Source organism: Danio rerio, chromosome 16 (assembly GCF_052040795.2).
Source record: "Danio rerio strain M-AB ecotype USA chromosome 16, GRCz13ab, whole genome shotgun sequence".
Classification (NCBI taxonomy): domain Eukaryota; kingdom Metazoa; phylum Chordata; class Actinopteri; order Cypriniformes; family Danionidae; genus Danio; species Danio rerio.
In genome coordinates this window covers 60,467,217-60,489,889 of record NC_141036.1, presented here as the reverse complement: position 1 = coordinate 60,489,889, position 22,673 = coordinate 60,467,217, and the positions used below count along the sequence as shown (strand labels likewise).

At 39.8% G+C, this 22,673-nt stretch overlaps 1 protein-coding gene across 3 annotated transcripts in view; it reads left to right on the top strand.

The window, feature by feature from the left end:
• iqgap3 (IQ motif containing GTPase activating protein 3) overlaps positions 1–22,673 on the top strand; it is a 47,948-nt gene that overhangs the window by 22,322 nt on the left and 2,953 nt on the right. For 2 of the 3 annotated variants that reach the window (XM_087284974.1, NM_001308967.1), the window contains 15 exon segments: positions 402–473; positions 562–631; positions 1,365–1,573; positions 1,928–2,080; positions 3,465–3,628; positions 5,816–6,040; positions 6,598–6,738; positions 7,210–7,294; positions 12,658–12,890; positions 13,614–13,746; positions 16,484–16,586; positions 20,561–20,699; positions 21,176–21,263; positions 21,835–22,047; positions 22,217–22,377. In XM_087284974.1, coding sequence (XP_087141100.1) covers positions 402–473; positions 562–631; positions 1,365–1,573; positions 1,928–2,080; positions 3,465–3,628; positions 5,816–6,040; positions 6,598–6,738; positions 7,210–7,294; positions 12,658–12,890; positions 13,614–13,746; positions 16,484–16,586; positions 20,561–20,699; positions 21,176–21,263; positions 21,835–22,047; positions 22,217–22,377 — 2,189 coding nt within the window. 3 annotated transcript variants of the gene reach the window in all.

The window sequence follows — 22,673 nt, the reverse complement described above, 5'->3', positions numbered from 1 at the left end:
ATCTTGCAGCCCACCTGAAGGATCGGTGAGGCCCACTAGTGGGCTGGGGCCCACACGTTGAGAATTCCTGGTTTAGACAGTATTTTCTTAAGATTATCTCTGTATAATGGATATTAAATACAACCAGAGCCGTTCTATAGACGCCCCCTGCTGGAAGAGAATGAGCTTTACACTTTTGACCAGCATGTCAGCTGTTTTAGTTTTATTTGCTTTGTATTTTGATATATGTATGTTTTAAATCACACATTCTCCAATAATAAAGCATGTCAGAGATATGTGTGGTTCATGATTAAATTGCCGTTATAACCTCTAATTCAAAATCCTTTCATTGCATCACTACACAACATCCATAGATACATGCATGTGTGGTTAAGCTGGTGTGTGTTTCTCTGTACTGTCAGATTCAGGCCACAGTGAAGATGTGGATCGCCCGCAGGAGATATCTGGCCCGTCTGGCGTACTTCAGGAGACACGTGAGTGCACACACCGCCATAATAATGAGTGTGCGTATGTGTGTGTGTGTGTGTGTGTGTGTGTTCATAGAGTTTATTTATCTGTCAGGTTGGAGCCATCATCCGGATCCAGGCCTTCTTCAGAGCCAGTAGAACCCGAGAGGAGTATCGCCTACTGGGTCAGTCACTGAATACATAAACATGATAAACTTAACATCAAGTCTTGGAGATATATATATTCTGTTCTGCTCACCAAGGCTGCATATGTGATCAAAACTAATGTAAACGTTTTTGTGGTTTAGAAAGCTGTTTCCTATGAATGAATGAAATATTATGAATGAATGTATTAGATTATTATAATTAATACGGGTGCATTATGTAGGACCTAGTGGTGGAAATGGGTATTGCAGTGCAGATTCAAATGTTGAAGAGGGTTTTTTTCACCCGACCACTTCAACAACATGACACACAATCAAGTTGCCAGATTGACAACTCCTGTGAGTGACCATGCCTAAAGATAGTCTTACACTGTAATCTGCTCAGTTATTTATTATTTGCTAATTAACAGCGACCTCTTGTGGATTTATAACTCTGAATCTGCGTCTGATTTCGGAGGCGGCTGCCTTCCTCTATAGGGAGCATTTTCAGCTGCGTCTGCACACATTGATAGCCTTCATGGGTGAAATTAAATGCACTGTTTTCCATCATCTGGCAACCCGGGGTTCTGAAATATTGTGTTTGTGTAATCGCCAGTGTTTTGCATAATTGCCAGTGTTTGTTTATTAATTTAATATGTGTGTAATCGCCAGTGTTCGTGTAATCGCCTGTGCTTTGCATAATTGCCAGTGTTTGTTTATTGCATACTCATCAGTGTTTAATGTGTTTGTAATCATCATTGTTTATTGTGTTCAGTTCACTCCAGCACTCCTCCTCTGTCTGTGGTGCGCAAGTTTGCTCATCTGCTGGAGTTCGGGGACAGTGATATCCGGCAGGAGGGAGAGCTGCTGCGCCTCAGAGAGGACGTGGTGAGAACCATACGAGCAAACCGGCAGCTGGAGGCCGACCTGGACCTGATGGACTTGAAGATCGGCCTGCTGGTGCGCAACAGAGTCACGCTGCAGGTCAGAGAGACACCATCCTGACAGACATACTACAGCAGAGAGTTAAAGCAGACCTGTTCTGACTCTTTCTACCAGATGAGTCTCCGAGCGTGGAGTGAAGTTTGAGCTCATAATAGCACTAGCTCTAGCTAACTGACCCTTTCAGGCTTTGATCCGAATTATGGAGTTTGGTTATGTGCTCTTTTCTACAAACACCTGTGTGTCACCATAGTGACGGATGTAAAACAGGACCAATGTTATCTGTGTGAAGAGTGTCAAATGTGTACATCAGTGTGTCAGAATGCATAAGTCTATGAGGATTTTTTTTAGGAATCGCTTTACTGAATCAATCAATGACTGACTGTGTGTGCGCAGGAGGTAGTGTCTCACTGTAAGAAGCTCACCAAGAAGAATAAGGAGCAGCTGAGTGACATGATGGCGCTGGACAAACACAAGGGTCTGAAGGCTCTCAGTAAAGAGAAGAGGGAGAAACTGGAGGCCTATCAGCACCTCTTCTACCTGCTGCAGGTACACGCACACACTCAGATGTATTTTATGCAGTGAAATATGCTTATTATATGTTCCTCCACCACTCCTATTCCTAACCCAACCCTGACAGCACATCTGTGGACAATCTGAATGTAAATAAAACTGTTAATTATGATATTTAAGCATTTTGAATTACAAGGACATTAGGCATGTCCTTATAAACCACTTCAATGTTGTATTTCTTGGATCATAAAATGACATTATACAAATTTGTCCTCTGGGGTCCGTTCTTCGTACGTGGATTACTCGGTTAGCTGGATTTGGATATTGACGATTTGACACGATCCAGGATCGTTTCGTTCTTCAAAGCTGATCCGAGAGTTGTTGTCATGGCAACAATTCTGCTAGGTCAAACCTGGTCGGGAGCAGGTTCAATTCATATAAACAGGATTAAATCGGCTCAGTTCAAGCAAAGATAATACAGAAGGTATGTTCCGAATTCTGATATTTTCTTACAGTAGTAGTTATATACACTTGGGAAAATGGTACATATTTTTTAACTATATATATATAAAGTTATAGTCATTAATAAAATAAATAAAGTTATGCATATTAATAAAACGTATGCAATCTGCACCCCCGAAATGAAAGTACAAAGACTGCCACCTGGTGGTGCAAAGAGAAAACCTATTGATATGAACTTTTTAGATCGCTTTAGTACAAATTGTGTATAATAGAAATGCAGAATATGTGACTTTTTTTTTTTAAAGCAATAATACATTTATGCAGTCATGAACATGTTTTGATAGTTAATATGCCAGTGATTTGATGCTTCACAAAAGTTGCAGACGCCTTTACCAATATCAAAATGCTTTTGTAAACAACCAGTTATTCTTTACACCGATTAAAAAACGGCTACTATTATAAAGAAAATCTTTTCTAAATGTAGAACTAAATACACTGATTTGCATTGAAATACATGATGAATACTCTTGTCTTGACAAATGAAAGTGTAAAGCCTGCAGCTCACAACAAATGTGGAAGGTTATTGCGTGTCATATTTAACAAACCGTTTACTGCTAATTTGATGTAATTTTGCTCACATGGATAATTGAATATTAATCAGATGATGTCATTACGCTGCTGTGCCGTCAGCCAATCGCTGCATTGCTGATCATGATTTCGAGGATTGATAGATCTGTCCTTCACAACACACGCAGATCTCAGATCAGTTCATCCAGACATTCTAATCTGATTCGCGAACTTGTTTGAAGAACCAAATTAGCCAGAGATCAGTTATCAAGATGAAAAGATCCAGGATCTGCCAAATAATCTTAGATCATTTAAGCGTGGTACGAAGAACGGACCCCTGTATTATTGAGAATTTCCCTTCATGTGTTTCTTTCTGTGTGCGTGTGTGTAGACGCAGCCTCTGTATCTGGCTCAGCTGATCTTCCTGATGCCGCAGAATAAGAGCACCAGGTTTATGGAGACGGTGATCTTCACACTCTTCAACTACGGCTCCGACTGCAGAGAGGCCTTCCTGCTGCTGCAGCTCTTCACTGCGGCGCTGCGCCACGAGATCACGTATGAACACACACACACACGGCTTAAACCACCAGATCACACATGAACACACACTGCTTACATCAAGGGTGCAAATGTATAATTTGCACACTGCTTACAATCCAAGATCACGTATGAACGAACACACACACACCAGGGCTGTTCAGTTAATTTGTCATGGGGGTCGGTTCATGAAAAGCATCACAAATAAAGGGTCCGGAAAGATATGACTTGCAATATGAGTGATAACACAACAGCAATATAAGAGCCCATAGGCTGTATTTGTGTTCATAAAGACACCCAGGTTGGCTTTTTCTACATTAAAATGTTGATATATTGTATTCTGAAACTACACAACATCAGTGCACTGTACAATGTGTTTTTTTATTTATTTATTTATTTTATTAAATTTTTTTAACAAACATTCAAATGTTGTAATTTAGAGCACAACAAAAGCAGTGCATTGCCAAGGTTCAATGCTAAGGATTTTTTGTACTGGCCATGCTGGCCAGTGGTTCTGAATATTTTTTAAAAATTTTGTTTATTTATTTTTTCTTGCCAAAATTTTCAAGAAAAAAAGAAGTAAATAGCTATTTGATAGCGTGTGTGTGTGTGTGTGTGTGTGTGTGTGTGTGTGCGCGTATACATGCATACCACACACAACCACATACATACATACACACACACACACACACACACACACACACGGAACTGGTCAAAAGTTTTATTAATTTTTAATGTTTTTTTTAAAGGAAAATTATTCAGTTCATCAAGGCTACATTTATTAAATGTAAAGGAAAAAAGTTAAATTGTTAAATATTTATTACAAATTTTAATAACTGCTTTCTTATTGTATGTAGTTTCAAATATAGTAGTTTCGAGTATTCCAGACATTATTGCTTTTATTACTATTACCAATAATAACAATAATATAATAATAATAACAACAATATTAATTAATATTAGTGATTTCTGAAGGATCATGTGACTCTGAAGACTGGAGTAATGGAGCTGAAAATTCATCTTTAAAATCACTGGTCAAATGATTAAATTAAATGATGAACTACTTTTGAACAGTTATTATAGTGCAACATTTCACAATTTTGCTGTATTTATGAACTAAATGCAGCCTTGGTGAGCAGGAGATGCTTATTTTAACATATTTAACAATCATACTGACCCCAAACTTTTGAACAGTTGTGTATAGAATATTTTATAAGCAAAAGGTTGATTTTAAAACCCACAGACAAAGTCACCAAATAAAAATCAGAGAGGTCAGACTATCTCATACAGAGCCTCATTTCAGTTGTCAGGTTTTGTAAAAATCTATCTATCTATTGAATTAATCAATCTATTAAAGAAACGTTGGCTAGAATTCTGCATTATAGGCTTAAATTACAGAGAACCATAACAGAGGCTGCATCAGATCATGAAGGCTGATCAATGTTGGTCTTTCTTTCGAGCTGTCAGTGCAGAAATGATAAAAACAAAAGGCCTAATACAGCATACCAGAAGATTAAAATATGGAAAAATGGTCAGATGGTAACTTCGGTCAATTTTCCTAAAGGATAAACAGCTCTCAGTAATATTTCATCATGCTTTCACTTTCACTTTAGACATGAAGTGCACATTTACCGGCAGGAATGACATCCCGCCCTGCTCATCATTCTCTCTTCATATAGCTGTATATATGGCTATTACACAACCATTATACACTGTGATATAGCCTGGGGTGTTTTCTCACCATAATCGATCTGTGCTATCGAGCAGAGACCATCTCATTCAGGCGATCCCGGACTGATTGATTTGACGCAGATGCAAGCGCGATTGCTGGATTCACATATACCAAACGAACCGCACTAATGGGGAAATGAGAGATTCCTAAACAAACGTCTACAGTAGGTGTGAAAGCACCCTAAAATTGTACTTGCACGCACCTGACAGACGGTGGCAGCCAAACTTTTGTGACAAGGCAGCACTGGCCCGATCGGGTCAGTAACCATTTTGTACACTGGCCCGAGTGTCTCGCATGCTGGCCCAAAGCAATCGGGCAGTCCGGAACAAATTGCCTCAGCGGCTGAGTTCAGAACCAATTGAACACCCCTGGCTCACACCATGAGGTCACATATTATCAAAACAAGATACTCTGAAGAATGTTGGAGAAATGACGTCAGTCTGTCCTCTGATGTATATAAATGCTGTGTGCAGTGTGAAGGTGGACCGGCCGCAGGAAGTGATCACAGGAAGTCCGACCGTCATCAAGATGCTGGTGAGCTTCTACCGTCACGCTCGCGGTCAGAACGCACTGAAAGACATCCTGGGTCCTGCCATCAGAGACGTCCTGCAGGACCGATCGCTCAACATCCGCACCGACCCAGTGGAGATCTACAAGAGCTGGGTCAACCAGAGCGAGAGCCAGACGGGCCAGAAGAGGTATACACACACACACACACACACACACACACACACACACACACACACTGCATTATTCTGCTTTACTATTATTCAACATCTTGAGCTGCGGGTTAAATCTGCAGGACTCTGGGCTCATATGAGATGTTGCTTTTATTTGCATTATTGCAGCATTTATTCAGACATTCTGCTTTTGATTGCATTTAAAATTTGTTTAAATCACATGTTTGTGTATGTGTGTGTCTGTGGTGATTCTGTGTGTATGTGTACATCTTGAGGTGAGAGCAATACAATACAATATACGATCTGAACAGTATAAAATGAATGTAAACCTATGTAATGTACCCGCTTTTCACAAAAACAAACATCTGTGTGTGTGTCTGTGGTGATTCTGTGTGTGTGTGTGTGTGTGTGTGTGTGTGTGTGTGTGTGTGTGTGTGTGTGTGCGCATCTAGAGGTGAGGGCAATACAATACAATATACGGTCTGAACAGTGTAAAATGAATGTAAACCTATGTAGTGTACCCGCTTTTCACAAAAACAAACGTCTGTGTGTGTGTGTCTGTCTGTGTGTGTCAGTTGTCTGCCGTATGAGGTGAGTGTGGATCAGGCTCTGTCTCACTCTGAGGTCCAGCACCGGCTGAACGTCTCCATCACTAACCTGAAGAACCTGACAGAGCGTGTGTTAAACGCCATCATCAGCAACACACACCGACTGCCGTACGTAACACACACCCAGAGGAGTTATGATCGTCTAATAATGTCAATATTTGATTTCAGTAATACTTGCTGTTAGTTCTGCTTATTTAAAATGACCCGAAACCGCACCTGTCTTAACGGGTTTTTTGTGGGTCAGAATAATTGTTTTGTGTTGAATTCTCTTTTGTAAAAACTCATAAGTGACTAAATTTCTTCAACACAGATCACAACAAAATAATCTTGTTTTGTTCTATTTTCTCTCCCTTATTGTCAGATTATTTAGCTTGTTTTAAGGAGAAACCCTCCTAATTTTCATTCATTTCTGAAAACAAGACTGTATGTTTTGCTCGTCTAGAAAACGCTTCTTGATTGAAGAATCATTAGATATTTGGACTAGAAACAAGACAAACTCTGAGTAAGGAAAGCATGTTTTGCAGTGTGTTGATCTTGTGTCTGAAGGATTATGTGTTGTCTGTGCGTGTTCTCAATCAGGTACGGGTTACGCTACACTGCTAAAGTTCTGAGGGACACACTGAAGGAGAAGTTTCCTCAGGCCACTGAAGACGAGCTCTACAAGGTTTGTGAATCCTTCATTAGGTAAAAACAGTCTAATTTTGGCATCTAAATATTTACCTCTTGTGTGCGGTTGGGTTGTTTTCATCCACCCTAGGCTGATTTTGAGGCTTAATTTGGCCTTAACTTTCTGTGTTTCAGCACTCAAAGTAAAAAAGCAATTTTATCCAATCAATGCATCAATAATATCCACTGATTTATATATATTCAATCAAATTAACTTAAATGAATAATAATGGCAACAAATATTTATTTGGCCCCGAACTACAAAAGCTAATTTAAAACCATTTTAGTATCCGTCTTGCTTAAGTTGCACACTAGTTTGATCATGTATAAATACCATAATAATAACAATATCGTATAAATAATATTATTATAACTATAGGCCTACATCATCCTGACAATCAAAAACAAAATGTCATGATATCACAGGCGATTGTCTTCTGACTGTGTGCACCTGAAAAGACATGAGTGACACTCCTCAGAGCGTGAGAAGCTGACAGTTCTGTAGGATCTGTATGATTTGTAAAATAAAAACTTGCAGGTTAAGGAAACAGCACAGGAGGAAGTTGCCCCGGGGCTTGGTGCAGATGAAAAGTAAAAAAAAATGTATTTATTTATAGATGGGTAACTAGATGGAATAGACAGAGATCGATTGATCTGTGCAGCAGCTGTCGATGAACTGTGCACTGCAGACGCAGTCAGTGTGAAATGCAAACGCCTGCGCGCTGCTTCTGCTCTCCATATATGCACTGCGCACATGCCGCTCACGATTTGCTCGTGCAAACAGGCTACACATGATGAACACATGACCAGTGCTTTCTGCAGGTGCTTTTTATTTGCACAGTCTGAGCATGCATCATCTACATAACGGTCCTCAGAGCGAACTTTACCATGGCAGAGCACAGTGAAGATGCGGTGTCCTTCAGCTTGCATTAGATAACGTTCAGTTTACTGTTCTTGGTCTTTTTTTATGCATCATAGATGCAAAAACATGACCCTTTGAGCGATGTGATAATACCTCAAAGTTTTACTCTAGCAGTCACAAAACTTTAAGCTCACGTTTAAGTCGGCGCTCACGTCTGACAACAAAACTGACATTTAGCCTACAATTCTTGCACAGCCTACACTGTTATCTGTTATCTCTCTCTCTTTTTTGGTTGTGCCCAATTTAAGCGTGAGATTTTGGAAACCAGATCTAAATTTGCGAACGATTGAGTCGGGTAGACAATTATTCTGAGCAGGCAGCGGGTGAACAGAGCCTGAATATACAGCAGGAGTGGTTGGGCGTGGCAGTGGCGCCTGCAGCCGTACAACAGTACGCACTGTGCATACCTACCATGAGAGGGCAGGAATTAATGCTGCTTTTTATTTATTTATTTATGTATTTATTTATTTGTGACATAATTTAAATTGATTATTAAACAGTATGCACTACAGCTGCCTGCTTTTCCTCTATCGTGCCAAATCATTCTGAGAACATTTGGGTATGGTTACGGTTGTTTCTCCACTGAGGACTCAGAGAGAACATTACCAACAGCTGCATGCACCGCTGAAAGACTTTTTTTTTTCTGCTGTGCATTGAATAAAGACACACTTAACATCATCGATGCTCACAAACCTATAGCTACATCCTATATCCATGAAACACAAACTTGCAGACTCTTTGAACAACTAGGAAAGAACTGCGCTTCAGTCAAGCCAGACGGCTTGTTTTGTGATGTAATGCCAGTGCTTTACCACCTTAAGGACGGTTACGGCATGTTTTGATGTCGGCCGTCACCAGAGAAAGTCTAACAGGGTCCCCGCGGGGTCTTAAAGTATTAAAGTCTAAAATTTAAAAATCTAAATTTATGGCTTTAAAAAGTCTTAAATTCGCTGTTCTAGGTCTTAAATGTTTTTGCACAGGTCTTATTTTTGCGATGTCCATGTAATGCTACATCTTATGCTCATTTAAATTCTTTTTGTTGTTGTTGCTAGGTTTTTGGGGTGTTGTAGTTCTTTATTTCACTAGTCCAATTGTAATTTGCGGTATTACAACTACAAAAAGGTCAACTTGCAATAACCAATCAGCTTTCTGATGTTAAACTCAGAGTAACTCAGAGTATGCTGTTATTTCACTGACAAATGTCGCAAGCGCAGTTTTATAAGTCGGGAGCGCTGTAATGCGAGAGAGCGAATCTCTGCTCACGCACCGGTTTCCTTTGTTCATGGATAAAACTGCTTGCGAGCTCTCAAAACACTGGCTGCTCACGTGCGAATGACCTGCTCTCGCTCCGTCAGACTCCTTTCGTGCTTTTCCAGAGATGCTTCAGCATACTGTAGTATTAGGAATAGTGAACTGATAAAATGAAACACAGTGTAGTTTTACTACAGTAAAGTGTGTTGAATTGTAGAAAAATATACCCTATATTGAAAAAAAAAAAAAAAAACTATAGCACTGGGTAGTTTGTTTTTAATACACTTGTTGTGTTACCATAGCAACTATAGTATTACCACAACAGAGTAATTGAAGTACTTTACTGTACTTTACAAAACGCTGTACAGCAGACACTAGTTCACTTTATTTTAGAGATAAAATGGGATTGATAGTGGGATTTATTTGAAAATTTAATAGTACAGTAGGCTATAATACCTTACCAAGTTTTTACCTATTTTCTATCACGGTTACATTTCTGCTCGCCAGAATGACCAATAATTATTGACTAGAAATTGCAACAGCCATGGAAAAGGAAGATATTTTTTCTAAAACTTTGGAAAAACCTGAGGGATAAGTTTGTTAAAACAACAAAAAAGAGGCCCCCAAAAACATCTTCAGTGATAATGATTATCTTTTTATTCGTCTGATTTTACTTTCAGTGTTTTTGGAGCGCCCCCTGTCATTTAAAAAAAAATATCTCAATAGTGAATGAAGATGTTTGTTTTTTCTGTGGTTCAATGGTGCATTAAACCTGACTTTAGTACTGTTCAATTTAAATAACTTTATTTTACCCCTAATTTTGTGCTTTTACATTTTCTCTCATGTGTTTTGGATATTGCGATATAGGTCTTATATTTAATACTTTAATACTTAATGGTCTTAAAAAGGTCTTAAATGTGACATTATGATATCTGCAGAGACCCTGTGTAACATGTTTCTGTGTTTTTGTTTGTTTTTTGTTCTCAGCATACTGGGTAGCTACGCCAAATATTTTCTAAAATGTCAAGCAGGAATTTGTCTATAGCTTTAATTATGAAGACATTAAAATAATAAAAATCACAAAGATAAAATAACAAATATGCAAAGATAAAAAGGGCAGAATTTTGCTAAATTATAAAAAAATATTTGTTATTATTTTACTTGATGCATTCGTTATTTAATGTTTGAATACTAAAATAACAGCCATCGGAAGGGGGCGGGCGGTGCTGGATTTGTGTGTGTCTTGGATTAAAATCCAGAAGGTGCCCCTGGGGTGTGGAATACAACCTTGCGGGAGCAGGACTAAAAAATGAGTCCCGCGCAGACCTCTACTGTCATGACTTTACAATCAATAAATGTGATTATAATAGAAGTCAATCGGACAAACACAGCACCAACATAACCAAAGGCGTGTCAATCTGAACAATACACAAGAGTTAAACATTTATACAGTGGTAGTGCCAATGAGAGCCCAAAAGTGCTTGTTTACTAAATATATTTAAAACCAATGAATGAATGGTTGCATTCATGCTTATAGTATTGCTTTAATAAAGCGTCACTAGTGTGATGATGCTCTCTTCGGGTAATTCTACATGTCATTATGATCAGTTTATTGATGCTTTAACTGTGGTGTCTATTACATGCACATTAAGTAAATATATATTGTAAGAATTGAAATATTACAAATATTTTTGATGTCTTTGACAATTCAAAACATGAGCTGAAAACAGGGCCAATTGACTCCACAACCCAGCAGGGGGGAATGCGGGAAAAACCAGTTCCTGCTGCATTTGCATCTGAGTCTGCTGAAACTCAGCTTCATCCACCCCATCTCACACATATGGTCATTTCAATGTTTGAATGTTCTAGATCAACCAAACTGACTTTAACTATTATGTTTGATATCATTTGAAATGTCTCAGTGCGATTGGTACAATGGTCTCATTCTCTCAGAAACAGACATAATCAAAACAATAAATATATAACTTCAGGCATCTTTTGAACCACTGTGAAGGGTGTGACTTTTATATACACACACCCTCTTCCTTGAGGGAATTCTTGGATTATTTAAGGTAAGGTTTGAGAAAGGCTCAGTGCGATTCTGCCTAACCAGATCAGCCCATAACATGGAGCCTGCTCCATGTTATGTATATTTCAAAGTCAGGATATGCATCTTTTCATCTTGGATTTATCTTTGATAATTTGATGTTTTGTATTGATCATTTATGAATTGACTGATTGAATTGGCATAATACATTTACCTGACTAATAAATTGTAATGTTTGACCATATTTTGCTCACTCTGTAATTATTAATTCAAGTAGATTACGCTGTATCCTTGTTTCCGCACGTCTTGCGTCAGGTCAGTAGACGGACTAAAATCCAGTTGAGATGGAGCATTGGGCACACTAATTGTGTTTTAGCGATCCGGCTGACTCTTGATATTGATTCATGTGTACTTAGGTGGAAAGGGCGATAACTTCCGTCTAGGTCAACAAGGTGTTGCACGACTAACCTAGATTGGGTACCCGACCTTTGTTTGAAGGTAATATTATTCTAAATTAAGTTCATATGGGAAACCATGGGCTTGGTGAAAACCAAAGTTACTATAGAGTCCAGTAGTCGGGTACATTTATATTAATGCCCTAACCTCTAATTAGAAATGATGATTGTCTTAACTCAAAGGTGTACATCTAAGCGGGACTAACTAAAGTATTTTAGAACGAGCGCGCTGGTAGCGGCCATCTAAAGTATTAGTCAATTACCTCTGTTTAATATTCAAGACTGACCGGAGTGTGACCGTGAGGGACGCCTTCGGCCGAGGCGATTTCTCTGAGCGATATGAGCACCCGAATGAACGGATGTAATAGTTACTAGTGAAGACAAAAGGTTCAAACATTTATCTAAATTACATATTGATATAATCTTCCTAATGTTTTATGATTGGAGTCAGATAAAACGAGGATAAATATATTAATATTCTAAACCACCTCATATTAAAATTGGAGTCAGATATGAGTTAAGTTTAATATAAATCAACATTGTGCACTGGAAAGACCGAACAGGCATTAAACCTTCATCCACCTGTGGACGCCGGCATTGGGCCAACTGGGTGGATCTTACAATATTATTTAAGAACTATTTATTCAAATGCATGCATATATTTGTATGTGTGTTTGTGTGTTCAGATCGTGGGTAACCTGATCTACTACCGCTACATGAATCCTGCAATCGTGGCTCCGGATGGGTTTGATGTGGTGGAGTTCAGCGCTGGTTCTGCTCTTCTCCCGGGTCAGCGGAGGACTCTGGGCTCCATCGCTCGAATCCTGCAGCACAGCGCAGCGCTCAAACACTTCCAGGGAGACTCGGCACATCTGCACGCGCTCAACCAGTACATCACACAGACTCACAGCCGCTTCAGGTGAGACTTCAGCTGCACAGTATATCGCAATGTGTACATCTGCATCAGTCACATCACTGAGCATGCGATGCAGAGTCGAGGTGGGAGAAAACATCCATGCATTTCAGTTAGAGCGGATGCTGACCAATCACCATTACACAACACTGGAATAGTATTTATGACAGATTTTGTGAATGAACCGTGAACAGTCGTGTACGTGTAGCAAACTTCATGCCATGTGTAAATATCAGTTGCATGTGTAAATATGTGAATATGTAAATATGTAAATATGTGAGGGTGAGGCAGTGGCGCAGAAGGTAGTGCTGTCGCCTCACAGCAAGAAGGTCGCTGGTTCGAGCCTCAGCTCAGTTGTCGTTTCTGTGTGGAGTTTGCATGTTCTCCCTGCCTTCACGTGGGTTTCCGCCGGGTGCTCTGGTTTCCCTCACAGTCCAAACACATGCGGTACAGGCGAATTGGGTAGGCTAAATTGTTCGTAGTGTATGAGTGTGTGTGTGTGAATGTGTGTGTGGATGTTTCCCAGTGATGGGTTGCGCCTGGAAGGGCATCCGCTGCATAAAAACTTGCGGGATAAGTTGGCGGTTCATTCCGCTGTGGCGACCCCGGATTAATAAAGGGACTAAGCCGACAAGAAAATGAGTGAATGAATATGTAAATATAATTTTCACTGTTGTTACCCACGCCTGCACTTCCTGTCTGATGGCTCCGCCCCCTCTCCTGCTACAGGAAGTTCCTGCGTGCCGTGTGTGATGTGCCCGAGCCGGAGGAGCGCTTCAGCATTGATGAATACTCAGAGACTCTGATCCTCAACAGACCCGTCATCTACATCTCCATCAGCGAACTCCTCAACACTCACAGGGTACAGACTCACTTACAGCACAGTACATGAGCACACACTGGAGCTTATGGAAACATGCTTTTAAGGGGTTATGAACCATCACATCTCTCGTTTGAAATAAGTCAGGATAGTGGGTATGTCCAGCTTTGTTTAGGTGGGAGTGGCGAGTGAAGGAGGAGGGAAGGGTGTGCATGAAAAGGGGAGTTTCAATATTTGTGGCTAGCAACTCAAGCACAGACGAGGGGAGATGAAGAGCGATTCGTAGAGCAGTGTTTAAGTGGAGGATTTCTCTCCACTAGATTCTCCTCAGTCACATTATCTGGTTGATGACCGTGCAGGTCCACTGTCTGGTCAGTTTTACCCTTTTAACACAAACACACCAGTGAATGCAGGAGAAAGTGGAGATGCTCCTGACGAGGCCAACATTGAAGTCTCACAATGCTAGTTGTTATTCCCAACTGGATTTGCTGAAATAAACAAATAGCTAATAAAAACCCCGCTGTGCTGCCACAAATACTGCACTGGGTAAAAAGTGGACTGTTGTCATCTTAAGCCTAGTTCACACTAGAGGATTTTGAGCCTGATTTGAGCCCGATTTGGAAGTTAACGAGCTCGCCGACAGATCGGGCTGTGATCGGGAAGAAATCTGCGGGTGCTCGGCGCTCGCCGCTCTTTATGTGTGAACTACTGAGCAACGCATAAACGAGGCTCGCTGATGCGTCGCCGACACCTCGCAGACGGAAATCCAACATTCAGCATGCTAAATATTCCAGAGCTGTCGGCCGACTCAACCCCACGTGTGGTCAGATGTAGTGACGAGCTGCAGCCAATGAGAGAGCAGATCAGCATGAGCTGAATGCCTGTGTGCTCAGCAGAAACATCTGTGATTGGTCAGAATGGGCATCGGTGCACTCGCTTCATTCTGTGTTTGCACAGACATGAGAGGAGGATATATTAACAGTTGAACTAGAATTCTGTAACTATTAGAATTACCATACTGCTCATCCTGACCGTTCTCATATAAACGCCATACTGTCACAACATATTTACATTCAAAGCTATTATTGAGATATTAAAATTAAGCTTTGAATGTCTGGCATCATATTTAATGACACCATTACCCTAAAAATATCATCTTTTTTTGGTAATACAGCCTATAAATATGTAGTTAAGATACTAAAACATGCAAAGGTCTTGGCTTTCATTTTCACTTTCAAACAGGAGCTATTGATGATTGATGATAAATTGATGTTTTTGCCATCAGAAAGTTTTGTTTATGTTAGCAGGAAGTTGCCAGGCAAGGAAATGCACACACATTTAAAGTCAAAGTGAAAAGTATCAGACATGCATGTAGTCATGTTGACCAATACGGTAATTTAAGGCAGAAATGCTCAGTTCTTTACTGTTTTGTAATAAAAAATGACAATGTCCGAAAGAAATACACTGATAGTTAGAAAGCGGCAGGGTGTTATTTGTTAGTTTTATTTCAAAGAGTTATAAAATTACAAAAATTAACTCTCTGTGTATCTATCCACTGGAGCCTGCAGATGAGTGATTAATGCGCTGATAAATCCGCTGATTTGACGATGTTTTTAAATGCTTTCTCCAAAGCTTGAAACGCTGTCAGTGATGTCATCAGCACACAAGCAGCCAATAGTGTTCAGCTTTTTCTGCTGACTCCTCCCTCAAATTCATTGGCTGTAGTTTGGTAGCTTGAATTAACTGATGGGGAATGAGTTGTTGTCAGATCATGTAGTGTGTGACCCCCCTCTTGTGGATCATTCACGGAGTGTTGCGTAGTGTGAACACCACAGAGATTAAAAGACACAAAGTCAACTCATGTAGTGTGAACAGCACAGCGATCTGCTGATGTTTAAAATCCTGTAGTGTGAACTAGGCTTTAGCATGCTACATCTGTTGTGTAAACATCGGTCTGGCACCTCACACCGCACTCTGGGTTCAGAGGACAGATGTACAGTAACTGTTGTACAACTGTTTAAAAAGACACCGAACACAGCATTTTCAGCCCATAATATTGCAGTAATATTACTGTAAACTACTCAGTAACTAATAGTAATGTCTTTAATAACTGAAAGAGCACTGCTGACCATACTAACTCTGCCATCTGGAGAAACATCAACAAAGAACACTGATCACACACTTACCTAATCTGTAGACTTGACCATCAACACCAACTGGAGCCACGTTTTTAATAAAAGAAGACGAGCGGCGAATCTGGATTTCAATATTTCCAGATGTGAAAAGTTCTCGAGTAAAAATGTTCCTTACTAACATTTCTCTGTGGCGTGTCAGCAGAGCACTGTAATCCACACATGTGGCTCCACACGCGAGCGGTGCTCTCATCATGGCGAAATGAAAACAAAATCTTCGTTCTACTTCCTCCACTTGTTTGAATTACGGATGGCCACACAACATGGCGTCTCTCTGAATGCTGTAACGGGTAGAAGGAAGCTCTATCATGCATATTAATGAAGTTGCACCTCATTCACAATAAAGCGTGCTGATTGGTTGGAACCAGCTGCCGACCGGAAGTTCGAAGCATCCTCCTTGCACATACATGCAAAGGTCCATACATGTATTGATATTTGCTGCTGAAATGTTAATATATTAAATAATTGCTAATATAGGATGTGCTGTAGATTAAATAAGGAAAACAACATGTTAATTATAAATATGTGTGATGTAATGCAGTGCATGGATTTCTAAAATATATTCTCCTGTGTGTGTGTGTGTTCAGCTGCTGCTGGAGCATCAGGACAGTCTGTGTTCAGATCAGTCTGACCCTCTTCTGCAGCTGCTGAATGATCTGGGATCAGTGCCGTCTGTTCAGGAGCTTGTTGGTACATCTCACACACATGCACACAAACACAAAGCCCTGTGTGCTCCCTACATAGTGTTTTTAGTCTGTGAACCACTACAATGTGTGCTTTTAATCTAATCTCAGACCATTTAGATCAGGGGTCTCAAACTCGAATTGGCGGGGGGGGGCATATCAGTGACTGTCGATTCATAGAAGGGCCGCTTTAGCATTCAAACACAAAAAAAGTGGAAACCTCTTCCCCTGAGTATCAAAACTCCTCTTTTTTGTTTCTTATACATATTAAAGGGGGAGTTAAAATTGCTATGAAAATACTACAAATTAATAATAGGCATAATAATAATTGTTATTATTCTGTCCTAATCAATTATTGCTTAATAGGGGTGTCACGATTTCGATTTTTAATCGAAATCGATGGAAATTTATGCTCAATTTCGATTATCGAATCAAAAAATAGAATCGTCGATGCTGCCACGCCCCCATGTCACGTCAGCTTGGCTTGCCAAGCGGGAAAATAACCGGCTTGTTGAACTGCAGAAGCAGGAGACCCGTCGACAGAGCTTAAACCCTCTCCTCTTTCAATGAAGTCGCCGGTGTGGAAGCATTTTGGATTTCCAGTGAGTTATGTTGACCGTTCGTGTTGTCGACAAAAAAAACACAGTTTTGCAAGCTCTGCTATGTACGTATTACGTACGGTTCGTCCGATAGACAACACCGGCATCGCGATCCTCCACCCGCCCCCGTTGCAAATCCGCTGGCGAAAAGTTCACACTCAGGCCCTGTTCACACTGTCTTTGTTTTTAATTGGCATTTTAGAACTACAACGATTTGACATCCACAGTGGCGTGTGGCATTTCTGAGCAGCCCTCCTTCCTCTCTACCTCTGAAAATGCACATCACGTGACCACACAGACACAGACGCACACACAGCCATGCGCTCGAGACAGCAGGTCCAGGCAGTCAGAGGACTGCTTCAATCTTTCACTCACTTGTACTTAGTCATTTTAGCGAACACCTCAGATACTGTTGGCTGGTTCCTGTTGGTTGTGCCTCTTTTTTACCGACGCCATTATAACGACACAGATCACTGCCTATTCACGAGTCCCGCAGAAAAAGTGATTGACAGGTGGTAATTATGTGTGTATCTTACCTTTATTCATTTACTGTATGATTTGTTTATGGGTAAAACAAAGACCATGCAGGTCAGGTAGTTTAAACGGTAGGCTACAAATAATTAATTGGTCAATAATTAATGAATTATTCATAATCGAATCGAATCGTGCCTTTAGAATCGAAAATGTAATCGAATCAAGGATTTGGAGGATCGTGACACCCTTATTGCTTAACCAAAAGTTTAACAGATAGCGTAAGACAGTAGTTGCCCTTTAGTGTCTTTACTGGCGATTTTTTTGATTTATTTTTTTTTTATTTTTATTTTTTTGTAAAACTACAACAAAATAAGAAGGTATATAGGCAAAGACCATAGAATACATAAGACGTGTCACTCGTATCTTTTTGAATGGGGAAAAGTGTAATGGTCAATATGGTATAAAGCCCCGCCTACTAGTACAGGAGCCAATCATTGATCATTACATGTCGAATAAAGCCCCGCCTACTAGTACCGGAGCCAATTATCGATCACTACATGTTGCATAAAGCCCCGCCTACTAGTACAGGAGCCAATCATCGATCGCTGTAGATTGACAATGCTACGGGGGAAGGGCTCACACCAGACATGAGTTTCTGCAGATTTTGTGTGATTTGGTTGTTTATGAATGAAACTAAAGACACAGCTGTAGTTAATTTTATTGGGTGATTTCTAATATGTAATGTAATCGTAAGCTTGACAAGCAGTTTTAGACAATTGATGTTTCCCTATTCAAACAGAATGCCCGAGAGCTGTTTAAAAAAAGTGGCTGCCAAGTCAAATGACTTGCCTTTAAAGGGACTTTGATACAGGGGCGTGTTTAATATATATATATATTCACTTTTACTTTAACATGTTCAATTCAGCCCGCAGTCAAATTACTAATGCACATTTTTTATACAAATCTTCATAAGCACATGAGAAAAATCTAATAATGAGACCATTTGAATCGAATATTAGCAAAGTGATCATATTTACACCACCAGCACAACATGTAAGCCATAGAGATGTGTTTGTACAACATAGTACAGGTGGTATAAAACTGATTATAATCAAATGACCCTTAAATATTTACAAAAATAGAGCTTCAGTCAAAATAGAGCACTTATGGACGTAAATTTAAATGTTTAAATCAGCCCCAGAAATAATCTGCATGTGCGTTACTTGACCTCAGTCTGAGAGAAACAAAGGAACCTGAACATATAGAACAGTACTTTAAATGTCCTGTAGGTGGAGTCAAAACCACAAGTGGTTATATGTGACTGTTCAACAATGATAGTGATTCAGAAATAAAAGTGTTTAGGGACCAAATCTCAGTATATTTTTGACGTCAGTTGGTGTGCCGGCAGTTTGAGACTTTGGTTTAAGGTAGGGGTTTTCAAACTGTGGGTCACACAGTGAACAAAGGTGGGTCGCGCAACGTCACATAGCTGCAGCTATATTTACAATCAGGTGAATCAAAACCCGTACGATAATGAGCGAACAACTCTTTAGAGACGATTCTGTTTTTCAAATGAATCATTTAGGATAAAACACATGAAACGGTTTGAATAAGCATTCATTGAATGACTGAGTCAATGATTCGTTTGTTTTGAACTGTCAGGTGTCTACGTCAGGAGCGTGCGGCACTCATGACCGCAGCCGCAAAGTCTTTGGTAAATCGCAGACTTCTTATATGTTTTCAGATCAAACCAAATCTAAAAAGGAGCCAGACAGAAATATGATCAGTCCTATCTCAATCTCAGTGTTATTGCTGGCAGAGGTCCAGAGGGTGAGGAAGTCCTGCATTGTCTTTTATGCTTAGAAAAGCTTGCAAGTGCTAGCATGAAACCCTTAAAACTTAAACGACACCTGACAACAAAACATCCTGAATATGTCAACAAAGGTTGATCATATTCTCTTCTGAAAAAAGCAGAGTATCTTTGTCAACAAAAAATGATCACAGTTACAGGCAGCATCCCTCAAAAAGCACTTCGAGCCTCATTTTGTGCATATCAAATCGCAAAATCCAAAAAGCCGCACACCATTTATTTTTGACTGCTTTGAATGAATACATTTTTACCAATTTTTCTATGTTAAAATATTACGGTGCAGGGTTCAACGCTAAGGATTTTTTATACGGGTCCGATTGGGCCATTGGTTGAGATTTTTACTTGCCCTGCCAAAATTTTCACTGGCCCCACCAAAAAAAAAAAACTAAAAAGTTAATAGCTATTTCTTAGCCACATATTTTAAATAATGACAAAGTTATGCCTGTGAATCTAGAATTTAAACATTTTAAATATGTTAATAAATGTATAATGAGCAAAATGCTAATGAATTATTTAATTAATGCTAATGAAATTTATGCTAATGAAAGAGCAGTATGAAAAATGTGCTGGTATTTTAATTCAATTCTAAATAATTTTTATAAAAATGGCTTGCCAAACTGACAACAGTTTTTTTTTTTTTTTTTTTTTTTTTTTCAGTTTCTTAATTTTGTTCCCATGTAATTGTCTGCTTCTAAGACTTTAGAAACAGACGTTTTCTTTTAGCCTCATTGTTTAATTTTGCCGCCATGTTGCCATCTTTTCGCTGTACTGGTTGTTACCACGTTACAAAAAAAAAACAAAAAAAAACGTGCTCAACGTTACTGGCCGATAGGGGCCAGTAACAATCCTGTCTACCGTCCCAAGTGTCTTTCACACTGGCCCCGGGACACCGGGCAGTCCTTATTGTTGAGCCCTGCGGTGGGTCTTGTGATTGAATTACTTGCCTAGCTGTGTCCCGGAATAAAAAAGTCTGGGAATCCCTGGTTTAAGGTGTATAAGAGTGTATATGCTCCAAGCTCTAAAGTGTGTGTCTGTCAGGTGAAGGTCATCTGAACTCTGCAGATCCAAACACAGAGCAGACTCTGGATAAGATGGAGGTTTCTCTCACTCTCACCAGCAAGTTTGATGTTTTCAAGAGCTCTGATGACCAGCCTGACGCACGGGGGATCCTGCTGAGGTCAGTCATGATGATGATGATGATGATGAAGATGATAATGATGAAGGTTATGACGTGAATATGATGATGGTTATTGTGATTATGATGGTGAAGAAGAAGAAGATGATGATGATGATGATAATTATGAGGATGGTGATGATTGTAATAAAGGTAATGAGGATGGTAATGAGGAAGGATTATCATGGCGACAATGATAAAACTATTATGATGATGAAGATAATGAGAATAAATGTGATGATTAGGGTAAAAAAGATGATGTTCTGGTGTTGATGATGATGGGTGATTAAGATGATTGATAATTAAGGTTATCATGAGGATGGAGGTAGTGATAATTGTGTTAATTATAATGATAGTGAAAACTATTATGGTGATGAAGATGATGATGGTTGTGATGATGATTAAAATGATGATGGTTGTAATATCGTGTGTGTGTGTGTGTGTGTGTGTGTGTGTTTGTGTTTGTGTGTGTTGTACAGCACTAAGCAGCTGATCATCGATGTGATCAGGACGCAGCCTGGAGACACACTTCATGAGGTGCTTCAAGTCTCTGCCTCAAGAGATCAGGTACAGGAGACTACACACACACACACACACAAACGCATGTATCACACACCTCATCGCTGTAGCTGATCCTGGGTCAGAAACAGCTGATGGTCCACTAACAGACACATGAGTTGCAGACGAATAAGGAGTGACGTTACCAACATGTTCTATGACCAATAAATTAAACAAATACAAATAAGAAAGTGTGTGAAAATTAAAAATAAAGTCAGACACAGGAACAATACACAAGTCCAGTGTCTGAAATCGTAGATGGTTACAGTTCTGCATTTTTCAGGGGATGTAATCCCTGCATCACCGTCTGCAGATTTTAATTTGTGCTTGTTTATATAAAACATTTTTATAAAACACATTTTACACACACACACACACACACACACTTAACACTTATAAATGTATTAGCAGTATTTTCAATTAAATAAATTAAATATAAAACCTTTCCATTTAGATGTTCACATGTCACACTTGTCATATTTGATGGCGCATTAAAATAATCACAGCTTTTGGGATTTGAGCATCGCACTCTTTCAGATTGTGATCTCTGTTTTAAACGATTAACTTAATGTGTGTTCAGGAGGTGCAGCACGGCTGGCTGATGCACCAGCGCGCTCAGAGAGACGCTCGAACGCCAGAGAAGATGAAGAGGAATCAGTCTCTGATCGCAGACGGGAGGCTGACGCTGGAGGAGAAGAAGAGGAAGATCCAGAGGAACATCAGGAGGCTGGAGGCCATCGGCACACTGCGCTCACACGACGCGCACACACACATCCTGCAGCTCATCGCAAAGGTAATGCTCAGCAGATCGTCTGTCTGTCTGTCTGTGTGACTGTGTGTGTGCGTGTGTGCGTGTGTGTGACCTAGTGTTTATGTTTTGGGCACCAAATGTCCCCACATGTATAGCAATACCAGTACATTTTGACCTGGTGAATACACTTTTTTTTTTTGTGTGTGTGCAGGACATCCGTCATCAGCGTGTGTATCGTCAGCGGCGTCAGGCGGAGCTGGTCAAACTCAAACACACACTGAACAGCCTGAACAGTAAAAGCTGCTTCCACTCGGAGCAGGTGGATTATTACAGTCAGTACATCAACACCTGCCTGCACAACCTCACCAACAGGTACACACACACATACACACACACACTCATACTTGTTTTCATGGTTCACAGCAGAGCCCGACTGATTTTCTTTTTCTGGGCTGATAGCAATATCAGGGAGTAAAAAATACTGGTATGGATGTAACGCCCAACGTTTAAATATTTATATGCACATTATAATACAGTATATAGTACAGTGAACTATAGTACAGTACTAGTACTGCATATAGAAATACAGTACATACATAAACATAATCTATAAACACATTTATGCAATGATTTTTCAAATGTAAAAACCTAACGTATAAATAAACAGT